Source organism: Scyliorhinus canicula, chromosome 27, assembly GCF_902713615.1.
Source record: "Scyliorhinus canicula chromosome 27, sScyCan1.1, whole genome shotgun sequence".
Lineage (NCBI taxonomy): Eukaryota > Metazoa > Chordata > Chondrichthyes > Carcharhiniformes > Scyliorhinidae > Scyliorhinus > Scyliorhinus canicula.
Window position 1 is genome coordinate 15,361,581 of NC_052172.1, and position 12,281 is coordinate 15,373,861.

The 12,281-nt window shown below is 52.2% G+C and overlaps 1 protein-coding gene across 4 annotated transcripts in view; it reads right to left on the reverse strand.

Moving 5' to 3' along the window:
• npas1 (neuronal PAS domain protein 1) overlaps positions 1 to 12,281 on the reverse strand; it is a 402,370-nt gene that overhangs the window by 253,299 nt on the left and 136,790 nt on the right. For 3 of the 4 annotated variants that reach the window (XM_038786006.1, XM_038786007.1, XM_038786008.1), the window contains exon 2: positions 1,739 to 1,924. The exons of the other annotated variant lie outside the window; for it this stretch is intronic. In XM_038786006.1, coding sequence (XP_038641934.1) covers positions 1,739 to 1,839 — 101 coding nt within the window. In that variant the 5' untranslated portion in view covers positions 1,840 to 1,924. The remainder of the gene's footprint in view (positions 1 to 1,738; positions 1,925 to 12,281) is intronic. 4 annotated transcript variants of the gene reach the window in all.

Sequence of the window (12,281 nt, forward strand, 5' to 3'; positions counted from 1 at the left end):
CCCCCTGTAAATACTGACACACTCCCCGGGGACCCCCTGTAATACTGACACACTCCCCGGGGACCCCCTGTAAATACTGACACACTCCCCGGGGCCCCCTGTAAATATTGACACACTCCCCGGGGAACCCCTGTAAATACTGACACACTCCCCAGGGACCCCCTGTAAATACTGACACACTCCCCGGGGACCCCCTGTAAATACTGACACACTCCCCCGGGGACCCCCTGTAAATACTGACACACTCCCCGGGGATCCCCTGTAAATATTGACACACTCCCCGGGAACCCCCTGTAAATACTGACACACTCCCCGGGGACCCCTGTAAATACTGACACACTCCCCGGGGATCCCCTGTAAATACTGACACACTCCCCGGGGACCCCCTGTAAATACTGACACACTCCCCCGGGGACTCCCTGTAAATACTGACACACTCCCCGGAGACCCCCTGTAAATACTGACACACTCCCCAGGGACCCCCTGTAAATGGTGAAGACTCCAGAATTGGAGGGGCACAGATACCCCGAAGGTTGTGGGGGGGCTGCAGTTATTTACAGAGATCGGAGATACCAAGACCACTCGCAGTAGGAAAAGAAAACATAAAGATCACTTTACTGATCCTTTTAAATTTAGATTACCCAATTCATTTTTTCCAATTAAGGGGCAATTTAGCATGGCCAATCCACCTACCCTGCACATCTTTGGGTTGTGGGGGCGAAACCCACAATGTGCAAACTCCACACGGACAGTGACCCAGAGCTGGGATCGAACCTGGGACCTCGGCGCCGTGAGGCCGCAGGGCTAACCCACTGCGCCGCTACGCCGCCCTAGACCGCCATTCTTATTTCTCCTTCTTACCTGTGGGCTGTTTTAAAACCTTCCGGGAGGGATTTGAAAAGAGGATTGGGAGTTTTAAAAATTAGCGTTGCCAGACGGGAAGCCAGTGGACGTCAGCGAGCAAAGGGTGCTGGGTGAAATGGTCTTGGTGCTTTTGGTAAGGGACAGCAGCAGGTTGGAGGTGAATGCGAGGGTCTGGGGTATGAGGAAGGCCAGGGGAACACAGAGACGTCAAAGGTGGAGGCCGCAGCAGGGGTCAAGGGGGAGAGTAAACGCTAACAATTTCACACGCTATCCAACATTTTACTCGAATAGCAACCCCCAAATATCCTTCTGTCCTTTGACCCCCCCCCCCCCCCCCTCTACTATTTTCCCTCCCTCTACCCCAGACACTTAACTCAACAAGGAGTAAGAGAATTTCCATTATTACTTCATGGGGGGGGCGGGGGGAGCGTTACTGGGACAATCGGCATTTGTTGCCCGTCCCCAACTGCCCTCGAACGGAGGGCCTCGCTCGGCCTTTCCAGAGGGGCGTTTAATGGTCGACCACATTTGCTGTGGGGGGGGGGGTTCTGGAGTCACATGTAGGCCAGACCGGGTAAGGACGGCAGATTTCCTTCCCTAAAGAGGGACGTGAGTGATGGGTTTTTCATGACAATCGATCACGGTTGCCATTACTGAGACCGGATGTTAACATCAGATTTTTCTTTTTTAAAACTTAATTGAATTTATTCGCCGAATATTAATTCCGCCAGCTGCCCTAACAGGATTTGAACCCGTACCCACCTTCCCCCCCCCCAACCCTGCCTCCAGAGCGATACACTGGGCCCCTGGATTATTGATCCAGTGACATTATCACTACGCCACCATGGTCAGCATGAAGCCACGCAAGTCTTACCAAGGGACTGGTTGGTTCTTTACGAGAAGTCCTTGAAGAAAGTCCCACTCTACGCTAACACATTTGAGTTCATTGTTGTATTGGGTTGCCATCTTTAACATTCAGTCACCTTCCCAGAGCCACCGGGCTTTACAGCATCCCTACAGGGTTTCTGATTGGCTGGCTTCTTGAGATGACCTTGACCTCCTAAAGAGAGAGGCAAGAGAAGAAGATGAGGTTGGATTTGACACAATCAATCTGGTTTTCTCTTGTTTATTGCACAGTGCCGGCTTATAATTCACTACTCGCCAAGAATGACCGCTTACGGCAGTGAGCAATCTATTTGCCTGTGGGTTGGTGGTTCAAAATTATGATCAGAATCATGGTTGGTGTGTAGATTGCCCAGTGTGGGGGTGAGACACAGGACAGGAGGTCTTATCTTCGATATTTGGCATGTGCCCGATTGGTTTTTTTTTTTTTTTTTTTTTTTTTTTTTTTTTTTTTTTTTTTTTTTTTTTTTTTTTTTTTTTATAAATTTAGATTAGCCAATTATTTTTTCCAATTAAGGGGCAATTTAGCGTGGCCAATCCACCTACTCTGCACATTTTTGGGTTGTGGGGGCGAAACCCACGCAGACACGGGGAGAACGTGCAAACTCCACACGGACAGTGACCCAGAGCCGGGATCGAACCTGGGACCTCAGCGCCGTGAGGCGGTTGTGCTAACCACGAGGCCACCGTGCTGCCCTATGTGCCCGATTGGTTGATCTCAACTGGCACAATTGGTCTCGGAACCTGAAGATTTTTTTTAGTCTTGGAATCTCTACAGTGCAGAAGGCGGCCATTTGGCCCATCGAGTCTGCACTGACCCTCCAAATGAGCACTCTACCTAGCCCCCCCCCCCACCAACCATCCCCATAACTCCACCTAGCCTGCACATCTTTGGACACTATGGGGCAATTTAGCATGGCCAACCCACCTAACCTGCACATCTTTGGATACTAAGGGCCAATTTAGCATGGCCAACCCACCTAACTTGCACATCTTTGGATACTAAGGGGCAATTTAACATGGCCAACCCACCTAACTTGCACATCTTTGGACACTAAGGGGCAATTTAGCATGGCCAACCCACCTAACTTGCACATCTTTGGATACTAAGGGGCAATTTAGCATGGCCAACCCACCTAACTTGCACATCTTTGGACACTAAGGGGCAATTTAGCATGGCCAACCCACCTAACTTGCACATCTTTAGATACTAAGGGGCAATTTAGCACGGCCAACCCACCTAACTTGCACATCTTTAGATACTAAGGGGCAATTTAGCACGGCCAACCCACCTAACCTGCACACCTTTGGACACCAAGGGGTTATTTAGCACGGCCAATCTACCCATCCTGCATATCTTTGGACTGTGGGAGGAAACTGGGAGGAAACCCACGCAGACACGGGGAAAACGTACAAACCCCACACAGTCACCCGAGGTTGGAATCGAACCCGGGTCCCTGGCGCCCTGAGGCAGTAGTGTTGACCAGTGTGCCACCCTGATGTTCAGAGGGACTTGGGAGTTACTCACACGAGGAACATAGAAAGTTCCCGTGTAGGCACAGCAATCAATTAGAGAGACAAACGGCCCTTATCGCAGCCCAAGGATGGGGAAGTCTAAGAAATATGGGGAGGACATACAGTTTTACCACTGGGCGGCCGCAGCAGAAAGAATGAGGGGATGGGTGAAGGAACCGGGAGCGGAGTGGGTGAGGGTGGAGGAGAGTTCCTGCACAGGGACACCCCTCCAAGCCCTGGTCACAACCTCACCCCCATCCCGCGACCAAACACTCAAGAATTGGTAGTAGCCGCACTCCGAATGTGGTATTAAATACGACAACGCTTCGGCCTGGCCAAAATGTCCACCATGGCCCCCGTCTGTAACAACCATAGGTTCACGCACGCAACAATGGACGCCACCTTCAAAAGGTGGAGACTGGACGAGGGGACACTGACGGTTAGCAACATGTACACAGGTGGCAGATTAGCAACTCTGGAAGGTTCCAACTACCGCAAGGAACAAAATGAGGTATATACTGGTCAAGGACTTCCTCCGTGGGGAAACGGTGATGGATCCCCAGAAACCGGGGCATTCGCAGGTTGAGGAACTGTGGGGACCTGTACGGGCGACGGTTGGAAGGGGTACACTCCCCCCCCTGGACGAGACGAGGGGAAAATGGGAGGAAGAACCGAGCACAGAAGTGGGGCGGGGGGGCGCGACTCTGGATCGAAGCACGACACGGGGTGAACTACACCTCCACGTGTGCAGGTCAAGATGGTGAACAGGGCGCACCTACCCAGAACCAGAACAGGTTCTTCCCAGAGCTGGAGGACAAATGTGACCGGTGCCAGGGAGGCCCGGCCAACCACGCCCACACGTTCTGGGCATTCCCCATACTCGTCGGGTCCTGGATGACCTTCCTTGAGGCAACGCCCAAGGTTGTAGGGATGAGTGTGGAGCTAGGCCCAAAAGTGGTGGCTTCGGGGTTTCAGATCAACCAGAACTCTTTATGGGGAGGGGGGGCTGCCGACGGCCTAGCATTTGCCTCCCTGATCGCCCGCCAAAGAATCCCAGTCGGCCGGCAATCGGCAGCACCGCCCAAAGCTCTCCGACCTAACGGAATTCCTCCAGCCGGAGAAGACGTAATTTGCCATCCGGGGGGGGGGGGGGGTTCACCAACTTATTCCCTGGCCTGTTCGTAGCCAGCACCCAGTCGAGCGGAGGAGGGGGAGGGGGGAGTGCCACAGACGAGACACAGAACGTAAGGGAAGGGGGCAGGGGGTGCAAAAACCCATAGAAAAGGGACACAAGGGGCATTGCCTCAGGGAACAGGTCCACGGTCACGCGGAGAAGCAGGGAGAGCAGCAAATACGCCGGGTAATACACACTGAGGCCAACTCTAGGCAGGGTAACTGAGGCAGAACGGCCACATGAGGCCCACAGCCACGGGGAGGGAATAGGTAGATGTAAATATTTATTGTGATCCTCGCTTGTTTGTGTTTTGCTTTTCTCGTTCTTGGGTCTGTCTCCCTTTTTGCAATTGTGACTCTGCCTTGGTTTCCTTTGTTTGCTGTGATTACGACACTCGGAATTTAATGTACAAACTGAAATGTATAACATGACAATGTGAAAAACAAAATAGGGGAGTATTAAGTATTGCTGAAAAGACGGACAGGCTGCTGAATCTTTTCGTCTCGCACTGGTCAGGACAGATTTGCAAATTTTCAAAGGGAGCACCAATTTAAACTGCATGAGAAGAGGGTGTTGACTGGTGGGCAAGTGGACTCGGATTGAGGAATTGCCCTGGAGAATGCACCAGGGAACAGTTAACAGCAAAGCTTTTGTTTAAGCCAGGCAGGTCAACTCTGACGGCCAAGGCACTACCATGGGGAATGAACCAGGGAATGGCTGTTCCCCAAGCATGGACAGGCTCCTGTTGTTTGCAAAGAGGACCCGGGTGCGAATATATGTAGCTTCTAGCATGTGTAAATGAGCCAGTGTAATTCTTAGCGCAATCAAGATTGTTTAGCACTGCTGTTTAATCTGCCCTGCACAACGTGAATTGGCCAAGTGGCTCCAGAGAAAGTTGCTCCAGCCAATTCGGAGCAGCTTTTCCACATACACTGCGAACAAATCCATCGCCTTTCAGAAGACCATACGGGTCTTGCATATCAATAGCCAAGCCATGTCCATGTGCTCATTCAATATTGCTGAACTCAGGAGATCCACAACTCTCACAGTCGAGATCAGTTTTAATGACGCCATGTATAAATAGATAGTGTTGCCATCGCACCCCCCCCCCCCCCCCCCCCCCCGCATCCCCCTCTCAGCCACGTTCTGGGCAGCACCTTTGTTGGCTTCTACGAGAAACAGGTCATCAACTAAATGACCCCTAACCTCCTACCTACTTCCCATACGTAGTTGATAACTTTGCTATATTTGAATTTGTAAGCTGTATGTCAGAATTTCCTCATGCATTTTAATGGGCTCCCCCCCCCCCCCCCCAACCCCCTCCACCCCACCCCCCTCCACACCCCCTGCGCTCAGATTCTCTGAAATGGAGCAGTCCAGTGAGCTCCCTTTCCGTGACGTGCTAGTTGACTCATCTGCCCACCGGTACTCCATTGCTGTGACCGTGGAATCCAGCTTTCACTGGTCAATATACACGTTTGGATTCCAACAGTTCCGTGCACGATAGAATTGGCCTCATCGACAACTTCATAAAGAGCCAATTGTTCACCCACATGGCCCTTGCCCTTTGCAAACCGAAATAAGGTGTCCACGCATTGCATTCTTCTTCAACTAAACAAAAGCTTGGAGGGCAGCCGTTCCCCGGATTATTCCCCGTGGCAACGTATTGACCAATCAGCGTCGAATTACCTGGTTTGAATTTGAACAGAAGCTTGGCAGTTGACTGCACCCTGGTGCAGTTTCCATGGCAACACCTCAACCAATCAGTCCACTTGCCAGCCAATCAGCACCCTATTCTCATGCCAAATAAATGATTGTTGCCTTTGAGATTTGGTATTCGTGCGAATCCTTCCTGACGAGTGTAAGTCGAAAAGCTTTGACAGCCTGTCTCTTTTTCCGGCGATACCCAGGCCCCGTCCGAGCAAGCCTTGCTTCAATCGTACAGGGCTTTGGTAAGAACACGCCGGGAATACGATGGGCAGTTTTATTCTCCATATTTAAGGGAGGATACATTTGCACGGGAGGCGGAGCAGTAAAGGTTCACTGGATTGGTTACTGGGGGAGAGGATTGTCCAACGGGCAGAGTAAATGGGGCCTGCACTCTATGGGGTTAAGAACGAGAGATGATCTCACTGAAATATGCAAGATTGTGAAGGGGCTTGACGAGCTAGACACTCGGGAGATTGCTTCCGAGGCACAATCTCAGGATAAAGGGACGATCACTTCGGACGGAGATGAGGAGAAATTTCTTCACCCAAAGGGTTGCGAATCTCTGAAATTCTCTCCCGCAGCGGCGTTACACATGCTCCATCATTGAATATATGGGATGGGCAGATTTGTGGTGTTTCAGGGAATTATGGGGGAACGGTGAGTGGACAGGTTAAAGTAGAAGATCAGCCATGATGGCATTGAATGTGGAGTAGGCCTAAGGGCCTGTATGGTCAATTCCTGCGCCATTAAAAATAAAGCCTTGCGTTCTTAATTTCGCACAGGGTTTGGTGGGGAGGGCTAGGTTGGCGAAGGTTCTGCCTGAATCAGAACTCTCCTGACCCTTCGTGTCCGGCTGCACGTGACTGAAGGTCGGACACACTTGTGATCTGCTTCATAGCCAAGCTAACGGTTATCAACCTTGCCTGCCCGCATGCAACCACTGGCCAATTGGGCATGTTACTGGAGGGTGTCCAACGCCATTGGAAGAAAGCATTGGCAAGGACGGCATGTGGCGCAGTGGTTAGCACTGGGACTGTGGCGCTGAGGGCTCGTTGAGGACCAGATACGGGTTCGAATCCCGGCCCTGGGTCGCTGTCCGTGTGGAGTTTGCACATTCTCCCCCGTGTCTGCGTGGGTTTCGCCCCCACAACCCAAAGATGTGCAGAGTAGGTGGATTGGCCGCGCTAAATTGCCCCTTAATTGGAAAAAAAGTGACTGGGGACTCTAAATTTATTTAAAAAAAAGAAAGCATTGGCAAATCCTACTTCCAGAGGGAGAGAATCTCAAAAAAAAAAGAGAAGTTGCCATGAACTGGTACCGAGCTGGCTAAGGCCAGTTGAGAATGCAGTGGGCAAGGGCAACAGACACATGGGCAACACCACCACCTGGAGGTTCCCCTTCCGAGCCGCTCACCACCCTGACTTGGAAATATATCGGCCGTTCCTTCACTGTCGCTGGGTCAAAATCCTGGAACTTCCTCCCTGACAGCACTGGGGATGTACCTACGCCACAGGGACTGCAGCGGGTTCAAGAAGGCGGCTCACCCACTAACTTCTCAAGGGGCAATAAGGGATGGAGATTAAATGCCGGCTTAGCCGGCGACGCCCACATCCTGAATGAATTAAACAATAAAAAATTCCGGTCGCCACATTCTAAACAGGTTATAGAGACACTGAAGAGGGTGAAGAAGAGATCGCCAAGGAGTTCATACAAAGACATACAGAAATGCGGGTTTATACCCTTCGTGAAGGACTGAACAGGCGGAGGATCTTTTGCCAAAGAAAGAAGAAGCTGAGGGGTGATCTAATCTTTAAAACGATGAAAGGTTCTGATAAGAGAGGTCACACCAGGAGTGTTTCCACCCACGGAAAAGTGCAAGATTAAACGCCATCCAACGTAAACCAAGGAATCAGACGGTGTTTCTTTAGCTAGAGAGGGGTTACAAGAATGGACGAGACAGTAGCACAGTGGTTAGCACTGTTGCTTCACAGCGCCACGGTCCCAGGTTCGATTCCCGGCTTGGGTCACTGTATGTGCGGAGTCTGCACCGTTCTCCCCGTGTCTGCGTGGGTTTCCTCCGGGTGCTCCGGTTTCCTCCCACAGTCCAAAGGCGTGCAGGTTAGGTGGATTGGCCGTGATAAATTGCCCTTAAATGTCCGTAGAGGATAGGTGGGGTTGCTGGGTTACGGGATAGGGTGGAGGTGTGTGCTGAAGGAGGGTGCACTTTCCAAGGGCCGGTGAATGGGCTGGCACTCTTACCCAGAATGGGGGGGGGGGGGGTATGGAGGAGAGGAGTCAGTCACTAGGGGGAATCGGGTTTAGGTCCGTGGGGGGGGGGGGGGGGGGGGGGGGGGGGGGGGTGGCAGGTTTAGAGGCTATGTGCGAGGCAGGTTTTTTACACAGAGGGTGGTGAGTGCCTGGAACACGTTGCCAGGGGAGGTTGTGGAAGCAGATACATTAACGGCGTTCAAAAGGCATCTCGGCAAATCCATGGATAGGATGGGTACAGAGGGATACAGCACCAGGAAGTGCTGAGGGTTTTAGCCAAGGTTAGTATCATGACCAGTACACGCTTGGAGGGCCGAAGGGCCTGTTCCTGTGCTCGATTGTTCTTTGTTCTTATGAAGGCCCATAAATGTTCCACTATGACTGGCCTCTACGACTGGCTGAGAAAAAGCAGTGCAGGTTGCGGTTGCCACAGAAACAGCTGTAGTCTAGTCGATGCTGCGACCCCTTCTGACTAGAGGCCATGGGTCGAGAATCTGCCTTAATCCAGGAACAAGGGAAGGGCGAATAATGTACCAGCACCTCTCCCTGCTGGAGGGTAAACTAAAAAGGTCAAGGCTTGTTTGTCGGCGGATGCTGGCTGAGGTGTGAAGAGGTTTTACCTCAAAAGGTGAGTCGCACAGCGAGACACAAGGCCTTCTACACAAGGCCATTTTTTTTTCCCAACCCAACTTTATTCCTGAACCTTGTGACCCGGAATATGTCAATCAGAGCCAACATCGAAACTTGAACCTTGACCCCCCCACTCCCTGCCCCTATCCTGTCATACCTGGTGGATGGATAGAGAGAGACAGAGAGAGAGAGAGAGAGAGAGAGACAGAGACAGAGTGAGAGACAGAGAGAGAACGAGTGAGAGAGGGGGAGCAAAGGAATGATTGGGGAAATAAAGAATGAAAAAAACAAAGGTCCCAGGTCCCATAATGGATTATGCACGAAGCTAATTCACTTGTCATTCTGTAGGCGGGCACAGCAGCCACATAGTACACAGCAGACCCCAGAAAACAGCAATGTGATGAACGAACAGTTAATCACCCCCGGCTGGATCTTTTACACACTCCGGGCGAGAACCCTTTTGAAGGCACTCGGGAGAGTCCCGTGCCGTCAATGTAAAGGCCAGGGCTGCCCCGTTCCATGTTCCGCTTCAGATTGCGGCCTGGGCGCACGTCCGAGTGTGTCGACCAGAGGTTCACCCCCCCCCCAACATCAATTATTCCTATCCCACCTGCTCTCAGTCGGTTTGGCAACCGTGCGCTGCTTCATCCCCAAATCCGGGGAGATCCAATAGCCCCAACACCCATCTCCCCGCTGTCAGCCATGGCCCACAGGGTAACACTTTTGCCGTTGCAACCAGAAGGTTGTGGAGGGGCGGGGATAGGGTCGGGGGGTGGGGAGAGGGCTGGGGAGTGGGCTTGGGGGGGGGGGGGTGCCTTCGGATGACATGTTCAATCTATCCCGAGACTCAAGAGAATGGGGTGATCACTGGCTAATATTTAAGGCTAGTGTGGAGCTTAAATATCAGTGTGGGCCTAGTGGGCCTGAGGCCTGTTTCTGGGCCTCGAGTTCCTTGCCTTCTGAGACCCGATCTGTTGTCGGCATTGGGGGCGAGTAGACTGGGGCAGGCGTATTGCTTAACATATGATGTCCTCTGTAATCCAGTGTCAGGAAATAAGATGGGAACGCAGCAAAGCCAGCCTCGCTGAATTGATTTGCCTTCAGGTGCAACATCAGGCGGCCCAGCTACACGATCATGACTCTTAACAATACAATTACTCCAAAGGGCTAATGATGGATCTGTACCAGGCAAGCAAGGCTCTTGCCCTGTGCCCTCTCCTGCTGAGGACACGGCTAATTCCCCACAGCATTAACCTGCTCGTCACAGCTTGGATAATGCGCAGCGTTGCCACGGCGCCGAGGACACAGGTCGCCAACCCTCCAGGACTACCCTGGCGCCGACAACAATCATAGCTTAATCCCCGAGACAGTCAAAACCCAGGAGAGGGGAATTAAACAACACGGACCTCTTTCATTCTCCCCAAACAATCTTGCTTCTGTAATGACATGGCTGGCAGCCAACTGGGAAGAGCAGGCCGTTCGGCCCATCGAGCCTATTCTGCCATTCAATAGCACCCCTTGTGGCCTCAACTCCACTTTCCTACCTGCCTCCCCACCATTTTTTTTTCCTTTTTCTTTTTTCTTTAAATATAAATTTAGAGTACCCAATTATTTTTTTTTTCCCAATTAAGGGGCAATTTAGCGTGGCCAATCCACCTACCCTGCACATTTTAGGGTTGTGGGGGCGAAACCCACGCAGACACGGGGAGAACGTGCGAACTCCACACGGACAGTGACCCAGGGCCGGGATCGAACCCGGGTCCTCGGCGCCGTGAGGCAGCAGTGCTAACCACTGCGCCGCCCTTCTGCCTCCCCACCGTGACCCTCAAACTCCCTCGACGATCAAAAATCTGGCTAACTTGGCCTTGAATGCATTTGATGACCCAGCCGCTCCCAGCCCCCTAACTCTCTGGGGGGGGGGGGGGGGGGGGGGAATTCCAAAGATGAATACCCTTCTTGAGAGAAGAAAATGTCGCCTCATCTTGGCCTTATGTGGCAGACGCCTTTTTCCCAAAGAAATGTCCCCCCTCTCCCCCCCCCCCCCCGCCCGCCGCCCCTCAATTGCCCCACGCGGGGAAACATCCTCCCAGCATCCACCCTGTCAAGCCCCTCCTCCCCCTCAGAATCTTATCTGACTCAATAAGAGCACCGCTCTTTCTTCTAACTTCCAGAGAGTAAAGGCCCGACTGGCCACAGGAAGAGCCGTCACGAGGATTGGCTTGTTGGGGAGGGGGGGGCAACCCCGCCAAGGGCCCTCGAACAAACCGGCCCAGGTAACCCGTTGGCTCCTGCAGCCCTCGGTAACAGGCGCCACGTTTGCGCCGCCCCGCTTAATGTCGAAACGTTGCCAAGGGTCCATTTGAATTGGAGTTCTGGATGTGGCATCTTACCGCGGAGTGGCTTGTTAGGACAAGGGTCCAAACGTAAGAGAGAAATTAGAACCCAGGCCAAACCATGTTGGGATGACAGAGATTTTTTTTTTTTTTTTAAATTTAGATTAGCCAATTATTTTTTCCAATTAAGGGGCAATTTAGCGTGGCCAATCCACCTACTCTGCACATTTTTGGGTTGTGGGGGCGAAACCCACGCAGACACGGGGAGAACGTGCAAACTCCACACGGACAGTGACCCAGAGCCGGGATCGAACCTGGGACCTCAGCGCCGTGAGGCGGTTGTGCTAACCACTAGGCCACCGTGCTGCCCTGGGATGACAGAGATAGAGAATCTGGTGCGACGACAATAATCTCTCCCTTGGGCAGCACGGTGGCCTAGTGGTTAGCACAACCGCCTCACGGCGCTGAGGACCCGGGTTCGATCCCGGCTCTGGGTCACTGTCCGTGTGGAGTTTGCACATTCTCCCCGTGTTTGCGTGGGTTTCGCCCCCACAACCCAAAGATGTGCAGAGTAGGTGGATTGGCCGCGCTAAATTGCCCCTTAATTGGAAAAAATTAATTGGTTACTCTAAATTTAAAAAAAAATAATCTCTCCCTTAATGTCAACAAAACGAAGGAGATTGTCATCGTCTTCAGGAAGCGTAGTGGAGAACATGCCCCAGTCTACATCAATGGGAACGAAGTAGAAAAGGTCGAGAGCTTTAAGTTTTTAGGCGTACAGATCACCAACAACCTGTCCTGGTCCCCCCCATGCCGACACTATAGTTAAGAAAGCCCACCAACGACTCTACTTTCTCAGAAGATTAAGGAAATTTGGCACGAAA